General features: G+C 38.1%; 5 protein-coding genes and 1 pseudogene across 9 annotated transcripts; all 6 read left to right on the top strand.

Moving 5' to 3' along the window:
• Window positions 1–727: 727 nt before the first annotated feature.
• On the top strand, window positions 728–5,985 carry LOC109181130 (protein OBERON 4). Of its 3 annotated transcripts, none has more exons than XM_019330888.1 (3): window positions 728–881; window positions 1,036–4,365; window positions 5,173–5,744. In XM_019330888.1, the coding sequence occupies exons 2-3, from the start codon at window positions 1,428–1,430 to the stop codon at window positions 5,742–5,744; spliced, it is 3,510 nt and encodes a 1,169-aa protein (XP_019186433.1). In that variant the 5' UTR covers window positions 728–881; window positions 1,036–1,427. The 3 variants fall into 3 exon arrangements, with proteins under 3 accessions (XP_019186433.1, XP_019186440.1, XP_019186445.1); XM_019330895.1 differs by having other exon boundaries at window positions 1,032–4,365; XM_019330900.1 differs by lacking the exon at window positions 728–881 and having other exon boundaries at window positions 1,428–4,365; window positions 5,173–5,985.
• Window positions 5,986–6,600: 615 nt separating this feature from the next.
• LOC109181121 (ferredoxin-thioredoxin reductase, variable chain-like) lies at window positions 6,601–7,465 on the top strand. Its single transcript, XM_019330879.1, has 2 exons — window positions 6,601–7,285; window positions 7,317–7,465. The coding sequence occupies exon 1, from the start codon at window positions 6,765–6,767 to the stop codon at window positions 7,254–7,256; it is 492 nt and encodes a 163-aa protein (XP_019186424.1). The 5' UTR covers window positions 6,601–6,764; the 3' UTR covers window positions 7,257–7,285; window positions 7,317–7,465.
• A 2,392-nt stretch (window positions 7,466–9,857) lies between these two features.
• LOC109181100 (putative zinc transporter At3g08650) lies at window positions 9,858–14,537 on the top strand. 3 transcript variants are annotated; one of them, XM_019330871.1, is made up of 6 exons: window positions 9,858–10,082; window positions 10,812–11,519; window positions 12,091–12,375; window positions 12,763–12,891; window positions 13,102–13,199; window positions 13,396–14,537. In XM_019330871.1, exons 2-6 carry the CDS (start codon window positions 11,058–11,060, stop codon window positions 14,207–14,209), a joined length of 1,788 nt encoding a protein of 595 aa, XP_019186416.1. In that variant the 5' UTR covers window positions 9,858–10,082; window positions 10,812–11,057; the 3' UTR covers window positions 14,210–14,537. The 3 variants fall into 3 exon arrangements, with proteins under 3 accessions (XP_019186416.1, XP_019186402.1, XP_019186409.1); XM_019330857.1 differs by having other exon boundaries at window positions 9,866–10,082; window positions 10,807–11,519; XM_019330864.1 differs by having other exon boundaries at window positions 9,866–10,082; window positions 10,785–11,519.
• A 218-nt stretch (window positions 14,538–14,755) lies between these two features.
• Window positions 14,756–16,741, top strand: LOC109181076 (annotated as a pseudogene).
• A 1,095-nt stretch (window positions 16,742–17,836) lies between these two features.
• Window positions 17,837–20,126, top strand: LOC109181064 (ervatamin-B-like). Its single transcript, XM_019330823.1, has 2 exons — window positions 17,837–18,305; window positions 19,430–20,126. The coding sequence occupies exons 1-2, from the start codon at window positions 17,867–17,869 to the stop codon at window positions 20,014–20,016; spliced, it is 1,026 nt and encodes a 341-aa protein (XP_019186368.1). The 5' UTR covers window positions 17,837–17,866; the 3' UTR covers window positions 20,017–20,126.
• Window positions 20,127–21,712: 1,586 nt separating this feature from the next.
• LOC109181044 (ervatamin-B-like) lies at window positions 21,713–23,427 on the top strand. The gene is made up of 2 exons (XM_019330802.1): window positions 21,713–22,192; window positions 22,729–23,427. The coding sequence occupies exons 1-2, from the start codon at window positions 21,745–21,747 to the stop codon at window positions 23,310–23,312; spliced, it is 1,032 nt and encodes a 343-aa protein (XP_019186347.1). The 5' UTR covers window positions 21,713–21,744; the 3' UTR covers window positions 23,313–23,427.
• The last annotated feature ends 233 nt before the right edge of the window (window positions 23,428–23,660 follow it).

Genomic DNA, 23,660 nt, shown 5'->3' with positions numbered 1-23,660 from the left:
TGATTTTAAAATTAATTTTAAATAAAATAATGTAAAAAAAAAAAACTTCTGGCCGGAGACGTCTCTGGCCGATTGTTTCTGTTTTTTTTTTTTTTTAAATTTTAATTAATTATTTATTTAAAATTATTTTTAAAATAGGTAACCGTCACATCAGGTAAACAATTAAACATGTAATTTTGAATTAAATTGCATGTGTTTGTGTTGTTTAATGGTTCATTGCATTTTTTTGGGGTTTGATAATTTAATTGTAATTTGGTGTGCAGTTGAGTGGTTTTTTTTTTTTTTTTTTTTTTGAAAACTAAAGGAACTTTCATTAACGCAAATGTTCAATACAAGAAGAAAATGTAATCAACCAACAAGAAGAACCAGTCTAAGAACAAGTAGCTCTTGTCAAAGCATGAGCAAACCTATTCACGGATCTTGATATATATTGAAAAGACACTAAATCAAAGTGTCGCTGAATGGTCTATTTGATCTATTATTCAAAAAAAAAAAAAAAAAGCTAGTTGGGTAAAAAGCATTTCATGAAGTAACCGGTGACGTGGAAAGGTTGGAGTGCTTCACTTTAACTTTCAAAGGGAGGTTGACTAAAACAGGTTGACTAACGTGCGCTCCAATGCGCATTAAATCATTTCCAGCCAATGCCCTTTGTCTATTTGACACCCATGTGGGCCCCGCTGCAACTTGCGTATTCAAATCCCCTTCTCACCTTCCTGATAAATCTTCGTTGACTAACCTGCCCTTCTCTCTCTCTCTCTCTCTCTCCGCATACTCTTTTCTACGGTATATTCACCGAAACGTCGCCGGAAAGCGTCGCACCAGAGAATATTTTCTGGCAAAGGATCGACGACTTCTCTAGCTCTCTCCGGTTCTGTCCTGCGGTAAACTTCTCAACTGGGCCTTCAAACTTGAACCCTTTCATTTTGGATTTTTTTTTTTTTTTTTTTTTTTTTTTTTTTGGGAAATAGATGGTTTCCGCATGTCATCTGTATGTATCGTTGTTTGATTTATTGTTGTTGTACTTTAATTAGCCAGGTTGTGGAGTTTCATCAAGATCTGTTATCGACGTTGATGATGTTGTAATGGAAATGTTTGTTTTAGTTAGAAATTAGGGTTTTGTTGTGTTCGGCCTCATTCCCGTTTACTTGGATTTCCGGGAGCGTTGTTTGTAATTCCGTATAATTTTATAGTACTTGAGCTGTGGTTAGAGTGAAGATTTGGGAAAGTTCGGGCTTGAAGATTTCTCCTTTACTTTGTATGTAAATTGAACAGGGAGGTGCTGAGATCAGTAGTTCTTTCTCTGTTCAGGATTGGTTCCAAATCTGGTTTGCTGTGCATAAAGGGGGAAAGATTTGGACTTGGCTGCAGTTTGTTGGATGATCTCTTCCGATATATAGTTATTTTATATATATTTTGTAAAATTAACGATGAAGAGGTTGAGGTCCAGTGATGATCTTGACTCATATGGAGAAAAGAGTGTGTCAAAAGATTGGGGAAGGAGGGAGGAGGATCCCAGCTTGCATCGTTCCTCATCACACAGGAGTTTTTATTACAAGTCTGAGGGTGGGAGAAAGGTCCTGTCTTCTTCATCATCTAGGTATGATCGGTCAGATGATGACAGAGATAGTTTGAGATCTGTTAGGAAGCGGCCAGATTATGATGCAGACAATTATGATAGACGGAAGAGCTATGATCGGTACAACTATGCAAATGAGCGAGGGATCCTGAGCTCTTCCCCAAGGGGAGGGTATACTGCAGATCGGATTCATCGGTCTGAAAGCTTTTCTGCAACACGTAGGGAAATTCCAAAGGGATTTAGATCAGAAAGGGATAGGTCTCGGCGGGAGGGGAGTGTGTCATCCTGGCGCAGGATTGGTGCTGGAAAAGATGGTGAAGAAGTTTCGAAATGTAGTGGTGAGTTAGTTAGAGTAACTAAGGCAGAATCAGATGATGTTGTAAAGGCAAAGTCTCCATCGGGGATGAGAGATGCTAAATCACCAGCTTGGTCAAAGGACTCTGGGAGTGAACAATCAAGGAGTGTAGAAATTAAGAGAGCTGAAGAATTACAAGTAAATAGTAGTGGCCAGAGCAGTGAAATGGAAGAGGGAGAACTACAACCAGATCCTCATCCATTACCTGCCACAGAGACTGCAGATAAAAATGAAATGTCTGCTGGGTTGAACTCATCAACGAAGGAGCCTGACAATGAGCATCAGGTGCAGGGTAAAGAATTAGAGGATGGAAAAAATTCATTGCTTGCAGAAAAGGTTGAGTCTAATAAAGTTTGTCATGCAGAGGTTGAGTCTGAGGATAGGCATTCAGAAAATGCTCGTGTGTTGAAGGAACCTGCCGATTTACCTGATGACCAGAGTGCTTCTATGGGTACAGCTGGAATTGGAGATAGAACTGTGAAAGACATAGATAGAAGTGACAAGGGTGAGAAGAATCATGAGGAAAGTAACTGTTTTCAACAAGAAGTTAAGAACATGGGTTCAGAGAAGTCTCCACCTTCAAGAAAACCAGGTGAAATGAAGGGTATCAATCTTGAAGCAATGGCAGATGATGCCAAGTTATCTCAGGTAGACAAGGGGCTCACCAAGGAAACTGGAGCCTGTGAAGCTGTTTTGTCTGTTGCAAATGAGGATGCAATCCAAGCTGTCAAGGACAAGGGCAAAGGTGTGACTATTTCACCCTATATGATCACAAATTTGACAGAAGATGCATTGAGGTTTGAAAGTGAATCAAAGGGAATTGCATCTTCTAGGGACTTTGATATGGAACTACCTAGTGCCAGGGGTCTTGATTTGTTCTCATCTGGTCCTGTCAAAAAACCTGAGAAAACAGATCTTGGCACTTGCAAGCCCAAAGATGAGAAGCTAGGTTTCGAACCTCTTGATCTTTCTCTTAGTTTGCCAAATGTATTATTGCCTATTGGTGCAAAAAATGCTGTAGAGCCTCCTGGATCTCCAAGTCAAGCAAGGAGCTTTCAATCCTATGACAGCACATTTCGAACAAACTCTGATGGGTTTACAATGTCTATGTCCTTTTCAGGATCGCAGCACTTTACCCACAATCCTAGCTGTTCTTTAACACACAATTCAGTTGATTATGAGCAATCTGTTAAAAGTAGACCCTTATTTCAAGGTGTAGATTGGCAAAATCTTGCTTCAAATGAGCAGAAGAATACTGAAGTTCCAATATCTACCATTTTATCAAATGGCGTTGGATTTCATCGGCAGTCCCAATCTTCTCAAGGAAATTCAACTGGTCAAGCTGTGGCTAAGCATCTCAATGTTCTAGAGGGAAAGTCAAGGATGCCTGTTGTACTGGATCAACAAATGAGTTTTAATAGACAGTTACCCGGTACACAATCTCGTTATTCGAATGGTGCCAGATCACCTCCACGGAGTGTTGGTTCTTACGAAACTGGATCAGGCTACACTAAAGACAAGAAACATGTCATGAGGGAGAAAGATGACAGTTTATACAGATTCAATCAAACTGATGGTAAAGAACAGGCATCAACTGTTGCAGCTGACTTTATTGAGTCAATTATAACAACTATGGTGTCTGAACCACTTCATGTAACTTCCAGGAGGTTTACTGAAATGCCTGGGCAACATCTAGTATCATTGAAAGAGTATGTCAATGATATCATCTCAAATCCAGGTAAGCAGTGGCAGCTTACTGCCCTTCAAAAAGCACTTCAGAAGAGGACAGACACTACCTTGGAGATGCTAGTGAAATTGCACCGGACTCAATTGGAGATATTGGTATCTCTGAAAACTGGCCTTCAAGAATTTCTACAACAAAATTATGATGTCTCATCTTCTGAGCTGGCTGAGATATTTCTAAACTTGAGATGTAGAAATGTTACATGTCGAAGTCTCCTGCCTGTAGATGATTGTGATTGTAAAATTTGCTCCAAGAAAAATGGTTTCTGCAGTGCTTGCATGTGTCTTGTATGTTCGAAGTTTGACATGGCATCTAACACATGTAGTTGGGTTGGATGTGATGTGTGTCTGCATTGGTGTCATGCAGATTGTGGGCTTCGTGAATCTTATATTAGAAATGGGTGCAGTGCATCTGGAACCCAGGGTACAGTAGAGATGCAGTTTCATTGTGTTGCATGTGATCATCCTTCTGAGATGTTTGGCTTTGTCAAAGAAGTTTTTCTAAACTTTGCCAAGGACTGGACAGCAGAAGCACTTTCTAAGGAACTTGAATATGTGAGAAGAATCTTCTTTGCCAGTGAAGATGTTAGAGGGAAACGCCTACATGAGATTGCTATTCAGATGCTGACAAAGTTGTCAATTAAGGTTGACCTTCAAGAAGTTAAAAATCAGGTTATGCATTTCCTAACTGGTGAGTACTCATTTAACTTCTCTTTTTTGTTTATCATTTATTATTGCCTACCAATGCTTTTTGTTTTCTTCACTTCTTTTAGCTGATACTTAAGTGTGGAATGGCCTAGACCTGTGTAATTTTTGTGACTATCTGTCCCCTATTTATAAAATAAGTTACGAATAATTCTGTGGAGCTGTAGCAACTTTTTATTAAGCTCATATATAGGTTATGAGCAGAATATTTACCTCTTACCACATCATACAGTTGGGCAGCTCACACTTGGGACCTACTTTTATGTGCATTTCCAGGTCTCCTGTGAATGAATACGACTCCCAAATCTTACTGAGTAATATCTTAAAATCTTAAATGCACCATGCATATAATTTTATGCTTGAGCATAAGTATGGATTTTTGAAACCATTTGTTTTTCAATTTTCTGTGTTTGTTCATGAGATTGATTATTGTTTATTTTATTTCCTTTGGTGATGTTGCAATTCTCCAGAGGGAAACAAATTGTTTTTATTCAATCCAATGTGTTGTTATAAAAAGGATCCAAGAATGGAAGGGAATTACTGTCGCACTCTTTACTCTGTTTTGCAGCTATTATCTTCCGATTCTTGTAGTTGTCAAGAAACTCATTTCTCTGAGCTTTTCCAACTTTTTTAAGAATCTTATTGTATTTGTTTTTACTTTAATATGGAATTTCTTACCAGGAGGTGGGGGATAAGATCAGCCTCCCTTCATTTTGACTAAGTTTATCAATAAATTTCCAGTTGTTTCAGGTTTGATTAAATCTTCATTTGCATCCTTTTCTTGAAATTGCAGAAACAGAGTCAGCCAGGTCTGGGAATGTGCCAATTGCCCCAAGAAAGGAGATAGAAACACCAAATCGCGAAGTGAATAATAAAATAGCCGAATCCAGCTATGGACAAGTGTGGTCAAAATGTCTCGGTGCAGAAAAGCTCCCTCAGTTGGAGAAGTCTGCTGGTTTACCATCGAATTTTGAGTGCCATCGGAATGATAAACCCGCAATGAGCTTAGATCTGCAGACAAGTATTCCAAAAGAACCTGTATTTGATGAACTGGAGAGCATTATCAGAATCAAACAGGCAGAGGCCAAAATGTTTCAGTCCCGTGCTGACGATGCAAGGAGAGAATCCGATGCACTGAAGCGAATTGCAGTTAGCAAGAGCGAAAGAATTGAAGAAGAATTCAGCAGCCGAATCACGAAGCTGCGGTTGACCGAGGCGGAGGAAATGCGCAAACAGAAATGGGATGAGCTGCAGACACTTGAAAGATCCTACCATGACTATTTCAATATGAAGATGAGGATGGAAACAGACATCAAAGATCTTCTGTTAAAAATGGAAGCTACTAGAAGGAACCTGTCAATGTGACTGTATGTCTTCTTCCTATTCTTTCCTGGGTAGTGCTGCAGGCAGGCAGGCAGGCAGGAACTCATTAGGTTTTTATCTTGTTTTCAACTGTTGAGAACAGCTAATGATGGGTCACTGATTTGTAGTTGTACTCTAGTTTTCTTTGTTTATGCTGACCAGAATGTACAGTCAAGGATGTTATTACCCTGCTATCTTTTTTTAAATTTGATTTTAAACTTCAAAAAAAAAATCATTTCACATAGATTAACAAGCCACCAAATTGGGTTGCCTTCTCAGGTGAGAAGGCAACCACCTTCTTTGTTGATTCGAAGGTGATAGTTTACCCGTCGATTGCTTTGTTGTCGGAAATAGTGTCAGAATTAGTTGAGTTGTCGGAATCTTAATGACTTGCTATTAAGTGACCCAATAACTTCGTAAATAAGGGGACCAATGTGACTCAACGATCCACTCACAAAAAACTCACTATATTAAATGTAACTATTATAGTGTACCGTGCTCGATATTATTTTCTACCATCTACTATTTGAGTATCAATTGGATTGACAGTTTTTACCCTTTTCCAATGATGATATTAATACTTTGTGAATCTCTTCTCCCTTAAAGGGAGTAGACAGAGCCAAATGCTGGTGCGCACGAAGAACATAATTCTCACACTGTCACCGTTGAGATTCGAACCTTGATCTCTTCTCCCAAATACTGTTCAATTTTAATCTCTTCTCTTAAATATTGTCCATTAAACCATTGAGCTAAGCCCCGGTGGGTACTTTGTGAATTCTGGAAGAAGATAATGGGGAGAAAGAAAAAACGATTCTCCACGTAACTTGTATTGTTTTGTGGCATTAGATGAGCAACCAGCAGACACCACAACCTACGACACACCATGAGAGATAAAGCTATAAAAGCAGCCACCACACAAATTCTCTAATCCCTTCCGCTAACGGCCAAACCCGCAAGAAAATATCCATCTTCACGCATATACTCCCCCCAAAAGTTGGATCTTTCTTCTCCTCAGAAACCGCCATGACTACATCTTCAAGTCCAGCAGCCGTCGCCGCCCTCTTCTCTTCAAGAACCCCTTCTCTTCTCATCTCCAACGCCGCCGACCCATCATCCCATCACGTCAGATTCCGAACCCGAACCCCTCAATTTCTCTCCGTCAAATGCTCTTCCGATTCCGCCACTGTCGTCGACAACTCCCCCGGCCCCAGCGCCAATTCGCTGCGTTTCGACGAGGATTGCGATGAAACCGCTGCTAAGGCGATTGCCAAAATTGGGTCCAAGGTTAGGGTTACGGCTCCTTTGAAGGTTTATCACGTGCCCAAAGTGCCCGAGTTCGACTTGACTGGCCGAACCGGGGTTCTCAAACAGTACGCCGCGCTTCACAAGGGGAAGCCGATTTCCGCCAACCTGCCTTACAAGGTGGAGTTCGTGGTGGAGGGTATGGAGGGCAGGAAGGGCCCCCTCAAATTCGTCGCCCACCTCAGGGAAGATGAGTTTGAATTTCTTGACTGATTTTGTTTTCTTTCCGGTTCTTGATGATGATGATGATGATGATTCACGTTCTCAGTGATGCTTTCCCTGAAATACTTTGTAATGGAAATAATTTTTGTAACATGTACTGTGACTGTTTGTGATTTGTAGATACGAAGTGAAATGCTTACTTGATGAGCTTATACCTCCATCTGTTTGATAAAATGCCTGAATATTGATTGAAAACCTTATTCTCTGCAAACTATTGATCTTTGCACTCTTGATGAATTCGATTCTTTAACAATGGGGTATGGATAAATGATTTGTATAGTTGGTGCTTATTGTTGTAAAATAGAATATGGATTCTTTAACAATGGGTTATTAGGAGAGGTAACAGGTTTGGTAGTACTTCTGCTAACATTGGAATGTAATGGAGCAGTGAGTCTGTTTTTGTAGGAAAAATTGTTTCCATAAGAAACTTACAGGTTATAAGTCATTGCCCATCAGCTCTATTAGTTTCAATGTATTGATTTTTCTATGTATAATTGCAACTTTTGTTTTTTTCTGAATCCAATATCCTACTTGTGTTTGTAATGTTTTCAATTACTAAGAAACTTTGGTCATGCCCAAATTAAGTCGCATTAAACTCCCAAGTCTTGGCGGAGTCATAACTTATCTTTAGTAAAAGGTGAAAGAATAGTTATCTGAATAATTGCTTTCGGGTTTCTAGCTGGGGGAGTTTTACATATTTCTGTGATTGCTTGAGCTTGTGCTTGCTACATGTGATAAATTAGTCTTAACATTGTTACCTGTAGCCTATTTAGATGACAAAACATTAGTGGTAAGATAGATTGAGAACGAGGTGAAGATAATTTCTGATGTTTGGATCCCCCGGCAGCTCTAATTTGTATGCAGTATCTAGCGGTTTTGCATAAATTATAGTGGTTGTTTTGTGTGCATGCCTATTGGCAGTGATGTTTTTTTTATGAATTGATTGACTTGTCTATGAGGAATGAGTTGAGGTTGTTGTTGGCTTTTATGGGAGATCCTCAAAGCAATGATGTGAGTATAAAGAGTGGAGGGTGTTTTTGTGCTGTCATGGAAGATATTTGCAGCAATTCACATTCTTGTCTCTTTGTGGAATATGCATAAAACACAGATGCAGAAGTTTATGGTGAAACTAGGTTAGAATTCACCTGAGGGTGGTAGTGCACTTTCTGAGTTTCTTTTAACTTGCTTTCTGGAAACAAGGGAAAAGAACACTGCAAGAAGAAAAGATAATAATCTAGACCAGAACACCCCTATAGCATCAGTTGCAATTAAAGGGCGGACGCTATCAGATAATTTACCAAACACATTTAACCTCAGATACCATAAGATGATTTGTCAAACGCATCTAACTCCAGTGATGAACATGCCTAATTGAATGTCTTCTAACAATGATTCGAATAACCTTCAAAAGATGAGAGAAGCTCGCTCGAGCATTCTTTCAAATGCTTACTCGAGCATTCTTTCAAATGCTCTGTTAAACTGGAGTGGAGAGACCTTTGAAGTTGGAGATTCAACCTTTTGGGAGAAGAAGGGAGCTCGGGCATTCCATGAGTTTCTTTTAATTGAATGGTAAATGTTAAACTATAGTGAGCCCACTACCTAACCACTATGCAGGGATAATTAATTATTATGGTACCTTATCTGCAGCATAAAGAGGGTTGGGAGAGATATGGGATGTTGACTTGTAAAACAACATGCATTTCGTGTTGGATTGGGATTTCCATTGACTTGGAAAAACTCACCCACCCCTCTTTTGAACAAAAAAAAATCACCCAAATTGCAAATTGCATTACTATTAATTTAATTTAATTATTTAAACAAGTATGACTTTATCTTAACCACTAGTAAATGATCTGGCATACACTACATACAGCTATGTCAAACTGTACTTAATGCCCATACTCCATAGAATTCTACAAGCCTATGGTTTAATCACCATTCACATCTAATCTACAAACAACAATAAAGACTTATTAATGGCAATTTTCAAAATATTCAAAGGAGAAAAGCTACTCCAAATGGCTCAAACAAAAACCATTTGACTTGCCCCGGACTTACTCGCTTGGAAGACCAATTAAAATAAATCACACTTCCAGAGGCGCGACCATTAAAAATTTAAGGCCATTGGGGGGAGTTAACCAATTAGCGTGGAGGTCTCTTGTACATAAAAGTGTACATGTAACATGATTATGTATAATATCTCATCATATAACCAACACTTTTTCGATCAAATTTGTCGTACATGGTTTAGATAAGGAGCGTGATCTTCACATTTTCAGTGGAACTTGGCACACAATTTGGGTCAAAGAGCAATATCTTTTATGTGATTTGAACTATAATTTAGTATGTGATTTGCTCGAATTTCCATAATCACCAAAAATATTAATAAATTTACCAAAAAAAATTTGAGAATTTGAGAGAAAATGACAATTTTCCATCCTCACATTTTCATGAAAAAAAAGAAAAAAGAAAAAATGAATAATGATTAAGAGGATAATAATAAAAATAATATGTATTTAAAAAATAATAATAATAATAATATGTAAAAAGAAAAGAAAAACAGTGGATGGAACATTGTTTTGTATTTACCAAGTAAGATTGAAAGAGATATGAACCCAATAACCAATTCCCATCAGTTTGGCAATAAAGTACCACAACTGTAGAAATCCTAAAGAAAAACTCCGCAATCTACCGACCCTTCTTTCCTCCTTCCATTCCAACACTTCTTCTCTGAAACCCTAAATCTTCTCAGCTTCTACCGACGACCCAGTCAATGGTTTGCCCCTCTGGTTCCTGATCCACGCCTGAGAAAAAGAGGTACCTTTGTTTACACATTCTTTCTGGGTTTTGTACGGTTTCTTGAAAATTCTCTGATGATCGTAGTTATCTGGCTTAAAATATCAATCTCTTGATTGCCCTAGGAAAAAACCCTCAATTTCGTTATTGATTTGAAAAAAAAAAACATTTCTTTTGGACTTTAATCCAACAACTTTTGATTGCGGCGAATTCTCCTAAAATTGGGTTCTTTTTAAATTTGCGTCGAATTCTCCTAAAAATGGGTTCTTTTTAAAATTTTCGTCAATCGAGAAATGCAGTGTTGCTATGAATTATGATATTGAGTTATTTTGAGTTTGTTCTTTTGAATTGATGTTAAGTGATTCCAGTATATATTTCTAATTTACCTCATCTTATATTTGGTGCATGAGAATTGTTGTTTTTGTTTCTTTGTGATGATCTGGTAATTAATTCGTTACCTATTAAATTGTGAAAATATTTGATGGAATGTACAATGGCTTAGAGTTGTAGGCATCACATTATGGAGTGTGATATTAAATATTGTTTAGCTATTCTTTGTCTTATTCATGAAAATGTTGATCTTACCATAACTTAGCATGGATTAGTTGAAGAATAGGGGATAGCTTCTTCCTTTTTGGCTGTATTTATGACTATAGATAATTATTTGATTTCCAGAACTATTTGTTTTTATAGTTATTGTGAATTGTTTACTTACTTATGCGGTACATCTTTGTACAATTTGAAGTGCAGCATCTTATATCAGACTTGGTCTCGGGGAACCGGATAAAAGGGGCAGCCCAACGTTTCATATGCAGCAGTTCTTAAAAACTGATTCATAGGAGAATTTGTTGGATACAGATTCTGGCTAATTGATTAGGATAGTTATATAAACTAGTTTACTAGAGAGCTGTATGTTACATCAATCATTAGTTTGGTTGGCGATCTTTTAAGGATCTTTAATTCCCATCGCGATTTAGTGATGCACTTACGAGCATAATGGAACTGAGACTCCGACATTTTACCTTAATTTTTCTATTTGTATCTGTGTTGAGTGGCCACGTGACCGCAGAGTCTGAAAATGGAACTAAACAAAAAGTAACTGCTCCACTGACGAATTCTGGAAGTAACGTAATAGATGGGTCTGGTAAAGAGTATGCCTTTACTTCTGATGGTGGTAGTAATGGAAACGGTGACTTGAGGGGCGGGAACAATAGGGTTTCAGTCTCTACAGTTGCGTTTTTCACGCTTGCTATGGCTGCTGCTACTGGCTTGGGTGCAGTACCGTTCTTCTTTGTTGACCTTGATCCCCAGTGGTCGGGAATATGCAATGGAATGGCTGGTGGAGTTATGTTAGCAGCAAGCTTTGACCTTATACAGGAAGGACAAGACCATGGTAGTGGCAGTTGGGTTGTATTCGGGATTTTGGCCGGTGGAATTTTCATTTCACTTTGTAAAAAGGTAACTTCTCTTGAACTCTATTTCTTCTCTCTGTAAAAAGGCATCGATATTTTTGAAACATTGCATGATTTTTATTAGTGTTCTTAAAGAAAAAGCACTATCATAAGGTTTTATAGTTCCCACTGAATTTGATTTGCCATACAATCTTTATGCCGGAGATAATTGCTTACTAGTGTTGAGCATATAATATATATCAATATAAATGTGCAATATTTGACGATCAGCTTAGGCTTTTATTGAGATGGAGAACATGCTTCAATTTAGTATCAGAGTCAGATCAAAGGTCATATCTCCTCGTCACCCGATAAAAAAAAGACTAGAGACTATGGTCCACGTGTTGCTTGGAGCCCATCAAAGTAATCGGCCTGCACACGTGAGGGGGCGTGTTGAGCATATAATATATATCAATATAAATGTGCAATATCTGACTATCAGCTTAGGCTTTTAGTTGGGATGGAGCACATGCTTCAATAGTATTCTTTTGTAATGCCTTTGCATAAAACAGAACGTTGACTTGCTTGTTAACACTTACACTGATATTTGTTTTATCTTTGTCATTATTGACAAACAGTTCCTTGATCATTATGGTGAAGTGAGCATGTTGGACATAAAGGGAGCCGATGCAGCAAAAGCTGTACTCGTCGTTGGAATTATGACTCTTCACTCTTTCGGTGAAGGTGCTGGCGTTGGGGTATCCTTTGCAGGCTCCAAAGGTCTATCTCAAGGTGTATTGGTAACTTTGGCCATTGCTGTGCATAATATTCCCGAAGGCTTGGCTGTGAGCATGGTTCTTGCATCAAAAGGAGTTTCTCCCCACAAGGCAATGCTATGGAGTATAATAACTTCACTGCCACAGGTAAATAAAAGAGATTTACACCTATCGATTTGATCTACTTGTATATCAGGAAGTTGATTGCTAGATATGTCTCTGTTTACGTAAATGCTAAGAACTACTCCCCTCCCCCACCCAAAGAAGCTCGTGATTCTATAAGTAATGCACTTCTCTACACCATGGTTTTGCTCCCTAGAGCCAATTCCCTTATTTCAAGACTCCGCTAGAGAAAAGACCACCCTGCATTTTTAGTGGTGTTATATCTCTAGTAAATCGTCAATACTTTGCACTTGTAAATATGGGTTGTTTACTGATTTTTGTGTTAATGATGATGAACAATGATGCCAAACTTCACATTTTAATGCTAATAGTATATCAATGTTCAATCCTATAATTATCGTGTTGATGCAGCCTATTGTAGCAGTGCCATCATTTGTATGTGCCGATGCATTTAACAAGTTCCTGCCCTTCGCTACTGGCTTTGCAGCCGGGTGTATGATTTGGATGGTTATGGCGGAGGTCCTTCCCGATGGGTTCAAGGTAGGTTATTTATATCATTCCTTTTGAACGGACCACACATTGAAAGAAGGATAAAATATTATATTTACAAGTTACATCGGGACAATCAACAAGGTTTTAGGATGAATTATAGATCATTCACAATCCATATTTGTAAGCTTTCCCGAACGGATAAGTTTCACCCCTTTTATGCGTAATTATTTTGATGGCTGTATGGATTTTGGCTTGCAGGAAGCTTCCCCGTCTCATGTAGCATCTGCAGCTACACTTTCAGTAGCATTTATGGAAGGTTTAAGTACAGTGTTCCAAAACTTTGGCCACAACTACAAGTGAGTTTTCTCTTCCCTTTAAAAAAACGTTAGAAAATGGAAAGGAAAGATGAAAACAGAAGCGCTACTCTTAAGCTTTGCATTGTATGGATTCTTTCAACCTGTTTATTCCTTTCTCGGTTTCTCCTCAAGGGTTCAAGTCCAAAACCCACTTTCCTTAATATTCCTCATTTAACCAAATCATGTTGTTCTGCAGTTCAGAGGATGCTTCGGGCTTCTTTATTTCTCTACTTTTTGGTCTTGGCCCACTTCTTGGAGGAGTTTCTCTCGTTGCATTTGCTCTTACGTTTCGCCTTCAGCACGCTCTCCTAACCGGTGTAGCATCGGGCATTGCCTTTGTCCTGGGTGCTTGGAGGCCATTGCAACTCGTCTTGCATTCAAAGATGGAGTTTCTATCATTGATTTCGCTCCTAGTGACGGGATTTGCATTTGCACATTTTTGTACGTCAAGTGTTTCTAAGCTTGGGAGTCGCAAGAGGACTGCAGCAAGTTCATTAACTTCTGTAACCGGCTTCCCGATGAGCTCTCTTACCCTTCAGTCGGTTTTGTGCTGCCTTGCTATTGCCCTCCACGCACTGGCCGAGGGGCTTGCATTAGGGGTTGCTGCACCCAAAGCTTATGGATTTGGCCGCCACATGGTGCTCCCCGTCTCCCTGCACGGTCTTCCTAGGGGTGCGGCCGTGGCAAGTTGCATTTTCGGAGCGACTGACAGCTGGCACGGGTCCCTCTTAGCGGCTGCGCTCATCGGGTTTGTCGGCCCATCATCAGCAATCGGAGCCATACTTGCTGGGATCGATTACAGTGGTCTCGACCACATCATGATGCTCGCGTGTGGGGCCCTACTCCCGTGCTTTTGGAGCATCGTGAAGAGAGCCGTGAGCCTGGATAAGCAGAAGGGTGTCGCTGGGCTCATAATGGGCGCTTTGTTCGCCAGCGTCTGCCTCACGTTTACCAAGTTGGTTTGCTTGCACACTCCTTACTGCAACTCTGCACCCGAGGCTGTTAGATGATGATGGACTATCGCGACTCTCATCCATGTCAGGTATTTTTGACTCCCTTAACCAACCTCTATGAACATCATTCTTGAAAATCAGGTCCTAACTCGAAGAACGAGAGCAACAAAGCTTATAAGACATCGCAAAGAGACGAGACAAGTTGTTCATTTGTACATCATATCTATACTATACGCTGGATACTCTGTTAGATGTATTATGGATTCCTTTCTCATTCGTGACATAACAATCGGGAACGAAAACTATATCATCTTTGTGTATATGTGAGAACAATCTTCTTCTAGGATTCAATGGTATTTGAGCACAATTTACATTCAACCATTTGATGAATCTGATTTATTAGTCATTTTAGCCCCGAGGGCGAAAATAAGAACTCACGATAGCTTAGTTTGGTACGGAACTACCAAACACCCTCGAGAACATGCAAAAATTGCTGTGTAGTTTGAGTGGTGAGGTGAAAAACATATTCTTGATATTACTCATATTATGGGTACTATAAATCCCCTCTTCATCACAAATCTTACTTCAAAAACAACATAAGAATGCAGGGTTCAAGAAAAAACAGACACTTGATTGTTTTCGCAGCCATTCTGGTGCTGGAGATTTGGGCTTGTTGCGAAGCCAGATCGCGGTGGCGCTTGGATGACGACGAGGAGGGAATGATGAAGAGGTACGAGGAGTGGATAGTTGAATATGGGACGGGTGTATGCGAATCAGACAGAAAAGATGAAACGGTTCAGTATATTTAAAGACAACGTGGAGTATATCGACTCTTTTAATAAGGTCGGAAACCATACTTTCACCTTAGGTATTAACCAGTTCGCGGATTTAACTAATGACGAATTTCGAACAACAATGCAGTGCGAGATGCCATCCCATTATGAGATAACGCCATTTATGTACGAGAACGTGACTGATGTTCCTCCCGCCATGGATTGGTCAAAAAAGGGAGCAGTGACTTCAATCAAAAATCAACAACAATGTGGTAATAAATATAATACTCATAACAAATTTTAATACTCAATTTGGATTGTCAAATTTATCCGGTTAATTTTTTATTGATGTATCTTTTAACCCTAAGTTCCTAACTCTAAAAATTAGGTTATCAGGCGAACTTAACTAAATTTTTTAAATATTTTAAAATTAACATTCATTTTTTTTTTTAATTTTAATAAACTAGTAAATTTACATTATAAATATAAATTTAAAACATCAGTTAACCAATCAAAATCTCCAAATTCAAATTTCAAATACAATTAACAATTATTTACATTAGAGGCGTTATTGGTTCTTTGTGTTTCAGTAGGTTGAGAAAGTATATGAACAGATACTACAATGTAATAGAGCCAGTAGCTTTCAAAAAAAAAAACAATTATTTACATTGTATAAAATATATATACAAAATTTTATTCATTTATTTAAAATTTAACAAAAAAATTAATTTATTTACATCAATAAGTTTTTTAGTTTCATTATTTATTCCAAAAAAATAATTTAATTTACAATACATTCATTAATATATTTAATAAATTTTATTCTAAAAAGACTTTAATAAAAAACTTCCATATCACATCACTTGTGAAACAAAAAATAACATTAAACTTGATTTATTCAGCTAGTTCACTCCCATCGCCTATCAAGCTTACTATTTTTAAGCTAATAGAGTTAACTTTTGATTAACATTTTTTGATTTTATTATATCAAATTAAAATATTGATTTCGAGTTAAGATTTACATCTTACTCAGAGCTAAGGGCGTGTTTAGTCCGCACATGAGAATCGGAATTAGAATCAAATATTTGGTAATAATAATGTGTTTTGATAAAAGTATTTTGCATGTTTGTAGTAGGGAGAATTAGAATAATTATCAATATTACCGTTTGGTTATGTATGAATCCTATACAGAAATATTTTTTTTTACAATATAAGAACAAAAAATGCAGGATCTTGTTGGGCATTTTCTGCGGTGGCGGCGATGGAGGGAATCGCACAGATAAGAACAAAAAAGCTAATCTCTTTGTCGGAGCAACAGCTGGTGGACTGCGACACCGTAAGCCACGGCTGCGACGGCGGGTGGGCGGAAGCGGGATTCAAGTACGTGGCCAAGAACAAAGGCATAGCCACGGAAGCCAATTACCCATACACCGGGAAAAAGGGGTCCTGCAATTCGGCCAAGGCATCCCAAGCCGCCGCTAAAATCACCGGCGTACAGTACGTTCCTAAGGACAACGAGAAGGCGATTATGCAGGCGGTGGCAAACCAGCCGGTATCCGTGTCCATTGACTCCCTAGGAAGGAATTTTCGGTTCTATAAAGAGGGAATTTTCAGCACGGGGTGTACGACGACGACAAGCCATGCGGTGACGGCGGTGGGATACGGGGAGGTGGGGGGTGGGAAAAAGTATTGGCGGTTAAAGAATTCGTGGGGGAAAAAGTGGGGAGAGCATGGCTTCATAAGGATGACCAAAGATAGTGGCACGCCGGGAGGGCTTTGTGGCATTGCCACACAGCCTTGTTATCCAACTGCATAGATATAGATGCTTATTAACTATTATCATTACTTGTATTATTTATCTATATTTAATTTAATTATTTGAGAGTCAAAAATCAAAATGATGAAATATTTCTAACTCATCATAATATTTAATTTAACTCAACAAATCACTTGCACAAGTGATAAAAGGACAAGTTAGCAAGTTGAGTAAGTTGAGTAAGTTTGTGTGAGTGTCTTACTACGTGAGACATATAATATTATATTTTATTAAAAGGTATTGCATGTATCATGATAGTACGGTCTCATACACGATTTTAGCATATTTGGTGGTAAAAAAGTGATAGAATCTTAGCCATATATAGTTAACACTTTGCCCTTACAATCGCGCTCGGTCACGGGCGAGGGACATTTAATTTGAACCTTGCCAAAGACTTTGTGGTACAATGACACCAAGTTAACTCTCACATGGAGGTTGTAGGTTCGAGACTCAGTGGAGGTGCTATTGACTCTCTGTATTTCAATAGGTTGGAAAGTAGTTATGAACAGATACTGCATTGTAATAGAGTTAATAGTATTAAAAAAAAAAAATGAACTTCCATCCATGTGGCTAAGAGAAAAAACCTTTATGCTATAAAATTTAAACACATTGAGAAGTTGAATTATATCTATAAGCTGGTTAAGATAGTAGTGTTTTTTTCTTCTCTTAAAAAGTTGAATTCCTAATCCCAATGTTCCCACATCTCGATCTAATGGAGTATTTGGAAGGATGTACGCTAACTCAATGCTTCAACAACAAAGGTAAATATCAGTGTATACAAAGAATTTGTATACCTTGAACATAATCCACACACTGAATCTTATTAAGTACTGTATTACCCTTTAGTCGTTTTAGCCCGGAGGATGATCGAAAATAAGAACTCATGACACTTTAGTTTTTATTTTCGTTTAGTCATTTTATTATCCAGGATATCAGAATGAAAACAAGAAGCCATGATAGTATATATAGCTCTGAAGGGCAGCGTGTACGGAACTACCAAACACCCTCAAGAACATGCATAAATTGCTGTGTAGTTGAGTGGTGAAGTGAAAAACATATTCTTCATATTATGGCTGCTATAAATCTCCTCTTCATCACAAATCCTACTTCAAAAAGAACATAAGAATGCAGGGTTCAAGAAAGAACAGACACTTGATTGTTTTTGCAGCCATTCTGGCGCTCGAGATGGGGGCTCGTTGCGAAGCCACAGCGCGGTGGCGCGTGGATGACAACGAGGAGGGAACGATGAAGAGGTACGAGGAGTGGATAGTTGAATATGGACGGGTGTATGCAAATCAGACAGAAAAGATGAAACGGTTCAGTGTATTCAAAGATAATGTGGAGTATATCAATTCTTTTAATCTCGGAAACTATACTTTCACCTTAGGTATCAACCAGTTTGCGGATTTAACTAATGACGAATTCCGAACAACAATGGCGTGCGAGATGCCATCCCATTCCGAGAAAACGCCATTTATGTACGAGAATGTGACGGTCCTTCCTCCCACGATGAATTGGTTACAAAGGGGAGCAGTGACTCAGATTAAAAATCAAGGACAATGTGGTAATTAATTAATTATATTACTACTCATAACAAATTTTAATACTTGATTTGGATTGTCAAGTTTGATTTTTTTTTTTTTTTTTTTTTTTTGTTAAAGGTGATTTTTTTAGTCCTAACACTATAAATTAGGCTATTGGGGGCAATTTATATCGTGCACCAGGGTGCGCATTGCATTGTGCGCCCTGATGTAAAACGACGTCGTTTTACATAATTGTATAAAAAAATACACATAATTATATAAACAAATGCACATAATGATATAAACAAATATACATAATCACGTCAACTCCCTTTCGCGCCTCCCAAAATGACATCGTTTTGGGAAGTGCGGGACGCACAATGCTGCGCACGCCGTGGTGCAAGGTATAACGATTGCTATTGGGCAAACTTAATAAATTTTTTAATATTTTAAAATTAATATTTAAATTTTTAAATTTTAATAAACTAGCACATTTACATTATAAATATAAATTTAAAACATCAGTTAATCAATCTAAATCTCCAATTTTAAATTCCAAATACAAGTAAGAATTATTTACATTTGTATGAAATATATACAAAATTTTATTTATTTATTTAAAATGTTAACAAATAGCCTATCAAGTTTATTAGTTTCAAGCTAATTGAGTTAATTTTTTATTAACTTTTTGATTTTATCATATATTCCTATCAAATTAAAATATTGATTTCGGATTAAGATTTACATTCTACTGTACTCGATTGCATTACTAGTATCATTTAATTCTAATCTTATTAATAGCAAATATTATAATTATTATTATTATTATTATTATTATTATTATTATTAGATGAAGGTCACAACAATATTACTACTTTATGGGATGCTAAATCATGATGATTATGCTATTAGTTTTATTTCAAAATTGTTAAATTTTAATATGTAAACAAACTAATTTAGATTTTATGAAGATATTTTTTTTTCATTTATCATATAAAAAAAAAAATTTATCAAACACTTTCAAGCTTAACAGTTCTTCCGCCTCTTCAGCCTTTCAAACATAACTTTTCCGCTTTCGGCTACCTTTTCAGTAACATTAATGTAGTTCTTCTTTAATATTTTTTAATAATTCCTCCTACACTTTTAATTTTCTTTTATATTGCAGGGTGTTGTTGGGCATTTTCTGCGGTGGGGGCGACGGAGGGAATCACTCAGATAAGAACAAAAAAACTAATCTCTTTGTCGGAGCAACAGCTGGTGGACTGCGAGACCGTAAGCCACGGCTGCAACGGCGGGTGGATGCAAACGGCATTCAAGTACGTGGCCAAGAACAGAGGCATAACCACGGGAGCCAATTACCCATACACCATGAGAAAGGGGATGTGCAACACGGCCAAGGCATCCCAAGCGGCCGCTAGAATCTCCGGCTTACAGAACATTCCTCCGAACAGCGAGGCGGCGATTATGCAGGCGGTGGCGAACCAGCCGGTGTCGGTGGCCATTGACGCCATGGGAAGGCCGTTTCAGTTCTATAAAGGGGGACTTTTCAGCACGGGGTGTACGACGAGGACGACCCATGCGGTGACGGCGGTGGGGTATGGGGTAATGCCGGGAGGGAAAAAGTATTGGCTGTTGAAGAACTCGTGGGGGGAACAGTGGGGAGAGCGTGGGTACATAAAGATGTTGAAAGATAGTGGCGTGGCGCAAGGGCTTTGTGGCATTGCCACACAAGCTTGTTATCCAACTGCATAGATCATAGAATTGTCAATTGAGATTAGCACATTAAATAAGTTGTGTAAGAGTGTATTATGTGAGATGTATGGTATTGCACTTTACTAAAAAGTATTACACATCTTATCTTATAGTAGTATGGCCTTACACAAGACTTATTCTAACACATTTGGTATGTGGTAAAATGTGATAGAATCTTAGCCATATAGTTAGTTGACGCTTTTGCCCCACAAATACACTCGATCAGGTCGTGGATGCGCATGTGGGCATTTAATTTGAACCTCCGTCCATGTAAGTGAGAGAGGGAGAGCCATTAGTCCGCATGAGCAGCTCAATTGGTCACAAGGATAAAGTTTGAAAAGAATGACCAGAGATCGAGTTTCATCAATGGCAGTGTGGAAACAACCTCTCAAAGTAGGGGGCTCTTTGTGCGCAGTGAACAAATGTTTAGCTTCTGTGTTCAGCTGAATTACATTGGCGGTCAGAGTTGTGGGGGGCTTTTGGAGTTGGGGATTCAACCTTTTCGGGAAGAGAAAAGAGAGAAAGAGCCATTATGTTACAAAATTTAAACGCATTGAAAAGTTGAGGCTTTGGCAGTCAGAGGTGTGGGGGGCTTTTGGAGTTGAGGATTCAACCTTTTTGAGAAGAGAAGAGAGAGAGCTATTATGTTACAAAATTTAAACGCATTGAAAAGTTGAATTATGTATATATAATAGTGCAAACTCACGCCATTTTTTCAATGTAGGACAAATAATGTTATTGTCTTTTCAATCGTATATTTTTCAATTCAAACGGATCGGATATACTTTGGAAATTTATTTCTCATTTAAGTCTTTATTCATTTAGAATATATAATATAGCAAATTGAATAATTTGATTTGATCCAAATTAAAAATAGACTTTAGTGAAAATTATACTATTATGAAATGACCACTTTAAATATTAATTATAACTAATTTTTCCAACAATTAAAGTGAAAGTTTAACAAAGGATTATTACATTTGAGACTGTTACTAAGACGGTTGATCATCTGATGAAGAAGTCCGAGTAAAATTGCAAATTATACATTTATACTCGTTAGATGAAAGGTAGAATTGCCTTTTTTTTTTTTTTTTTTTTTTTTTTTTTTTTACTTCTCATAATTGAAATTACTATATTGCTCTTTTAATTGATTTGGTTGGATGAAAAATTCTAACTGATAACTAGATTTAGTACTGCCACTAACGTAGAACTAAGTTTTTTACTAAATAATGCAATTATTGTTGTGTATATGTTATATGTTATTGATTCATGAATATGCTGAAGTGTAGTGGAGCAGAGTGACTTGTCACTAGCGTTCAAACTCGAACTAATTAACTTCGCTGAGTCGTTTAGGGTGTGATGCGGTACATAATAATTTTGTAAATGTACCATTACTATCACATATAAATATAAAACTTAATTGTAACCTAACATCATCATAATTAATAAAATAATTACTTTGCTCCCATATGCATAAGTACACTATCGAACCACATAAATCTTGTGATCTTTTATTTGTGAGAATGAAAACTAGAAACCATCATAGTATATAGCTGTGAAGGACAGCGTATACGGAACCACCAAACACCATCAAGAACATGCATAGCTTGCTGGGTAGTTGAGTGGTGAGTAGAAAAACATATTCTTCATATTATGGCTGCTATATATCCCTGCCTCTTCATAATAAATCTTACTTCAAATAGGAAGTAAAAAGGAAAGAATAGAAAAATGGGTTCAAGAAAGAACAGACACCTCATTGTTTTCGCAACCATTCTGGTGCTGCTGGAGATGTGGGCTTGGTGCGAAGCCACAACACGGTGGCACTTAGACGACGACGACGATGACGAAATGATGAAGAGGTACGAGCAGTGGATAGTTGAATATGGACGAGTGTATGCAAACGAAACGGAGAAAGTAGAGCGGTTCAATATATTCAAAGAAAACGTGAAATTCATCGATTCTTTCAATTTGGTCGGAAACCATACTTTTACAGTGGGAATCAACGAGTTTGCAGATTTAACCAATGAAGAATTTAAATCTTCAAGAATGGGATACAAAAGCCCTCTCTATATGGAGACGACGCCTTTTATGTACGAGAACGTGACCGATGTCCCTGACACCGTGGACTGGGTAGAAAAGGGTGCAGTAACTCCAGTCAAAAATCAGCAAAAATGTGGTAATTATTACTTATAACAAATTTTAAGAATAGGGCAGTAATATGGTTGATTTGATAACTATAAAGTTATAAGTTTGATTCTTAGTAGGAGCAGTTAGCCTTTTTGATTTAGGACAATTTATACTAGCTCACCCAGATCTAGTATGGGGTAGTTGCCCCCACTCATTCCATCCCCACCTCATATATATAGGTTGCATTCACATGCAAACACTCTTAAAATACAAACATGTGGACATATATTGTGCACATACCTAAATGCGGGTGCGCACACATCCGTGGACGACAATGCACATATCCAACACAGTATGCATATGTGAATTCACAATATTTGGGCTGACGTGCACACGTCCATAAACTACCGTGCACACAGGCGGGCAGCACACAAAATCATAAAAACTAATCACAACCTTAGATACCCAAAATCTAACGATCCAGAAATGTCCACGTTTGTATTTTAAGCCCGGTTTTTACATGAATGTAATTATATATATATATATATATATATATATATATATATATATATATATATATTGCAGGATGTTGTTGGGCATTTGCTGCTGTGGCTGCAATAGAGGGAATCACACAGATAAAAACAGAAAAGTTAGTTTCTCTATCGGAGCAACAACTCTTAGACTGCGACCTCATAAGCCTGGGCTGCCATGGCGGCTGGATCGGCTCCGGATTCCTCTACGTCCTCTTAAACAGAGGCATAACCACCGAAGAGAACTACCCATACACCATGAAGAGGGGATTCTGCAAACGACGCAAGGCATCCCAAGCGGCGGCTAAAATCAAGGGGTTTCGCTGGGTTCCCGCATACAATGAGGCGGCGCTCACGAAGGCGGTGGCCAACCAGCCGGTGGCCGTGGCCATCGACGCTAGTGGGTCGGCGTTTCAGTTCTATAAGGAGGGAATCTATGGCAAGGACTGTAAGGCGAAGGTGAACCACGGTGTAACGGCGGTGGGATACGGGGAGTCCGACGACGGGAAGTTTTGGCTGATAAAGAACTCGTGGGGAGATAAATGGGGAGAGGAGGGATACGTGAAGTTGATGAAGGATACCGGTAATCGGAAAGGAGCTTGTGGCATTACCACAAACCCTTCTTTTCCAACTGCATAGAATTGAAGAAGATCTGTTACTTATCATAATTATAGATTATAATTACTTGTATTATTTATCTATGTTTGCTTACTTCAAATTTGAAATCAAAATAATAAAATATTTATACTCGGTATTTAGGCTCAAACCAAAACATCAATATACCATTCCTACAAGAGTCGAGTGACATTAACCTTACCTAGTTAATTATTTGACAGGGGTTGTCTCTATTTGTAAACTCTGGCTTATGACCTTAGTTGACTATAGACGATCATACTTGTTTAAACTAAAATGGTCAATAAATTATTTAATTTTTGCTGGAGTCAAACTTATATTTTGTTATTACCAAATCAACATCATAACTAATGT

This window comes from Ipomoea nil, unplaced genomic scaffold (genome assembly GCF_001879475.1).
Source record: "Ipomoea nil cultivar Tokyo-kokei standard unplaced genomic scaffold, Asagao_1.1 scaffold0188, whole genome shotgun sequence".
Taxonomy (NCBI): domain Eukaryota; kingdom Viridiplantae; phylum Streptophyta; class Magnoliopsida; order Solanales; family Convolvulaceae; genus Ipomoea; species Ipomoea nil.
Note: the sequence above shows the minus strand (reverse complement) of the source record. Positions and strands in the feature narration are given on the sequence as shown.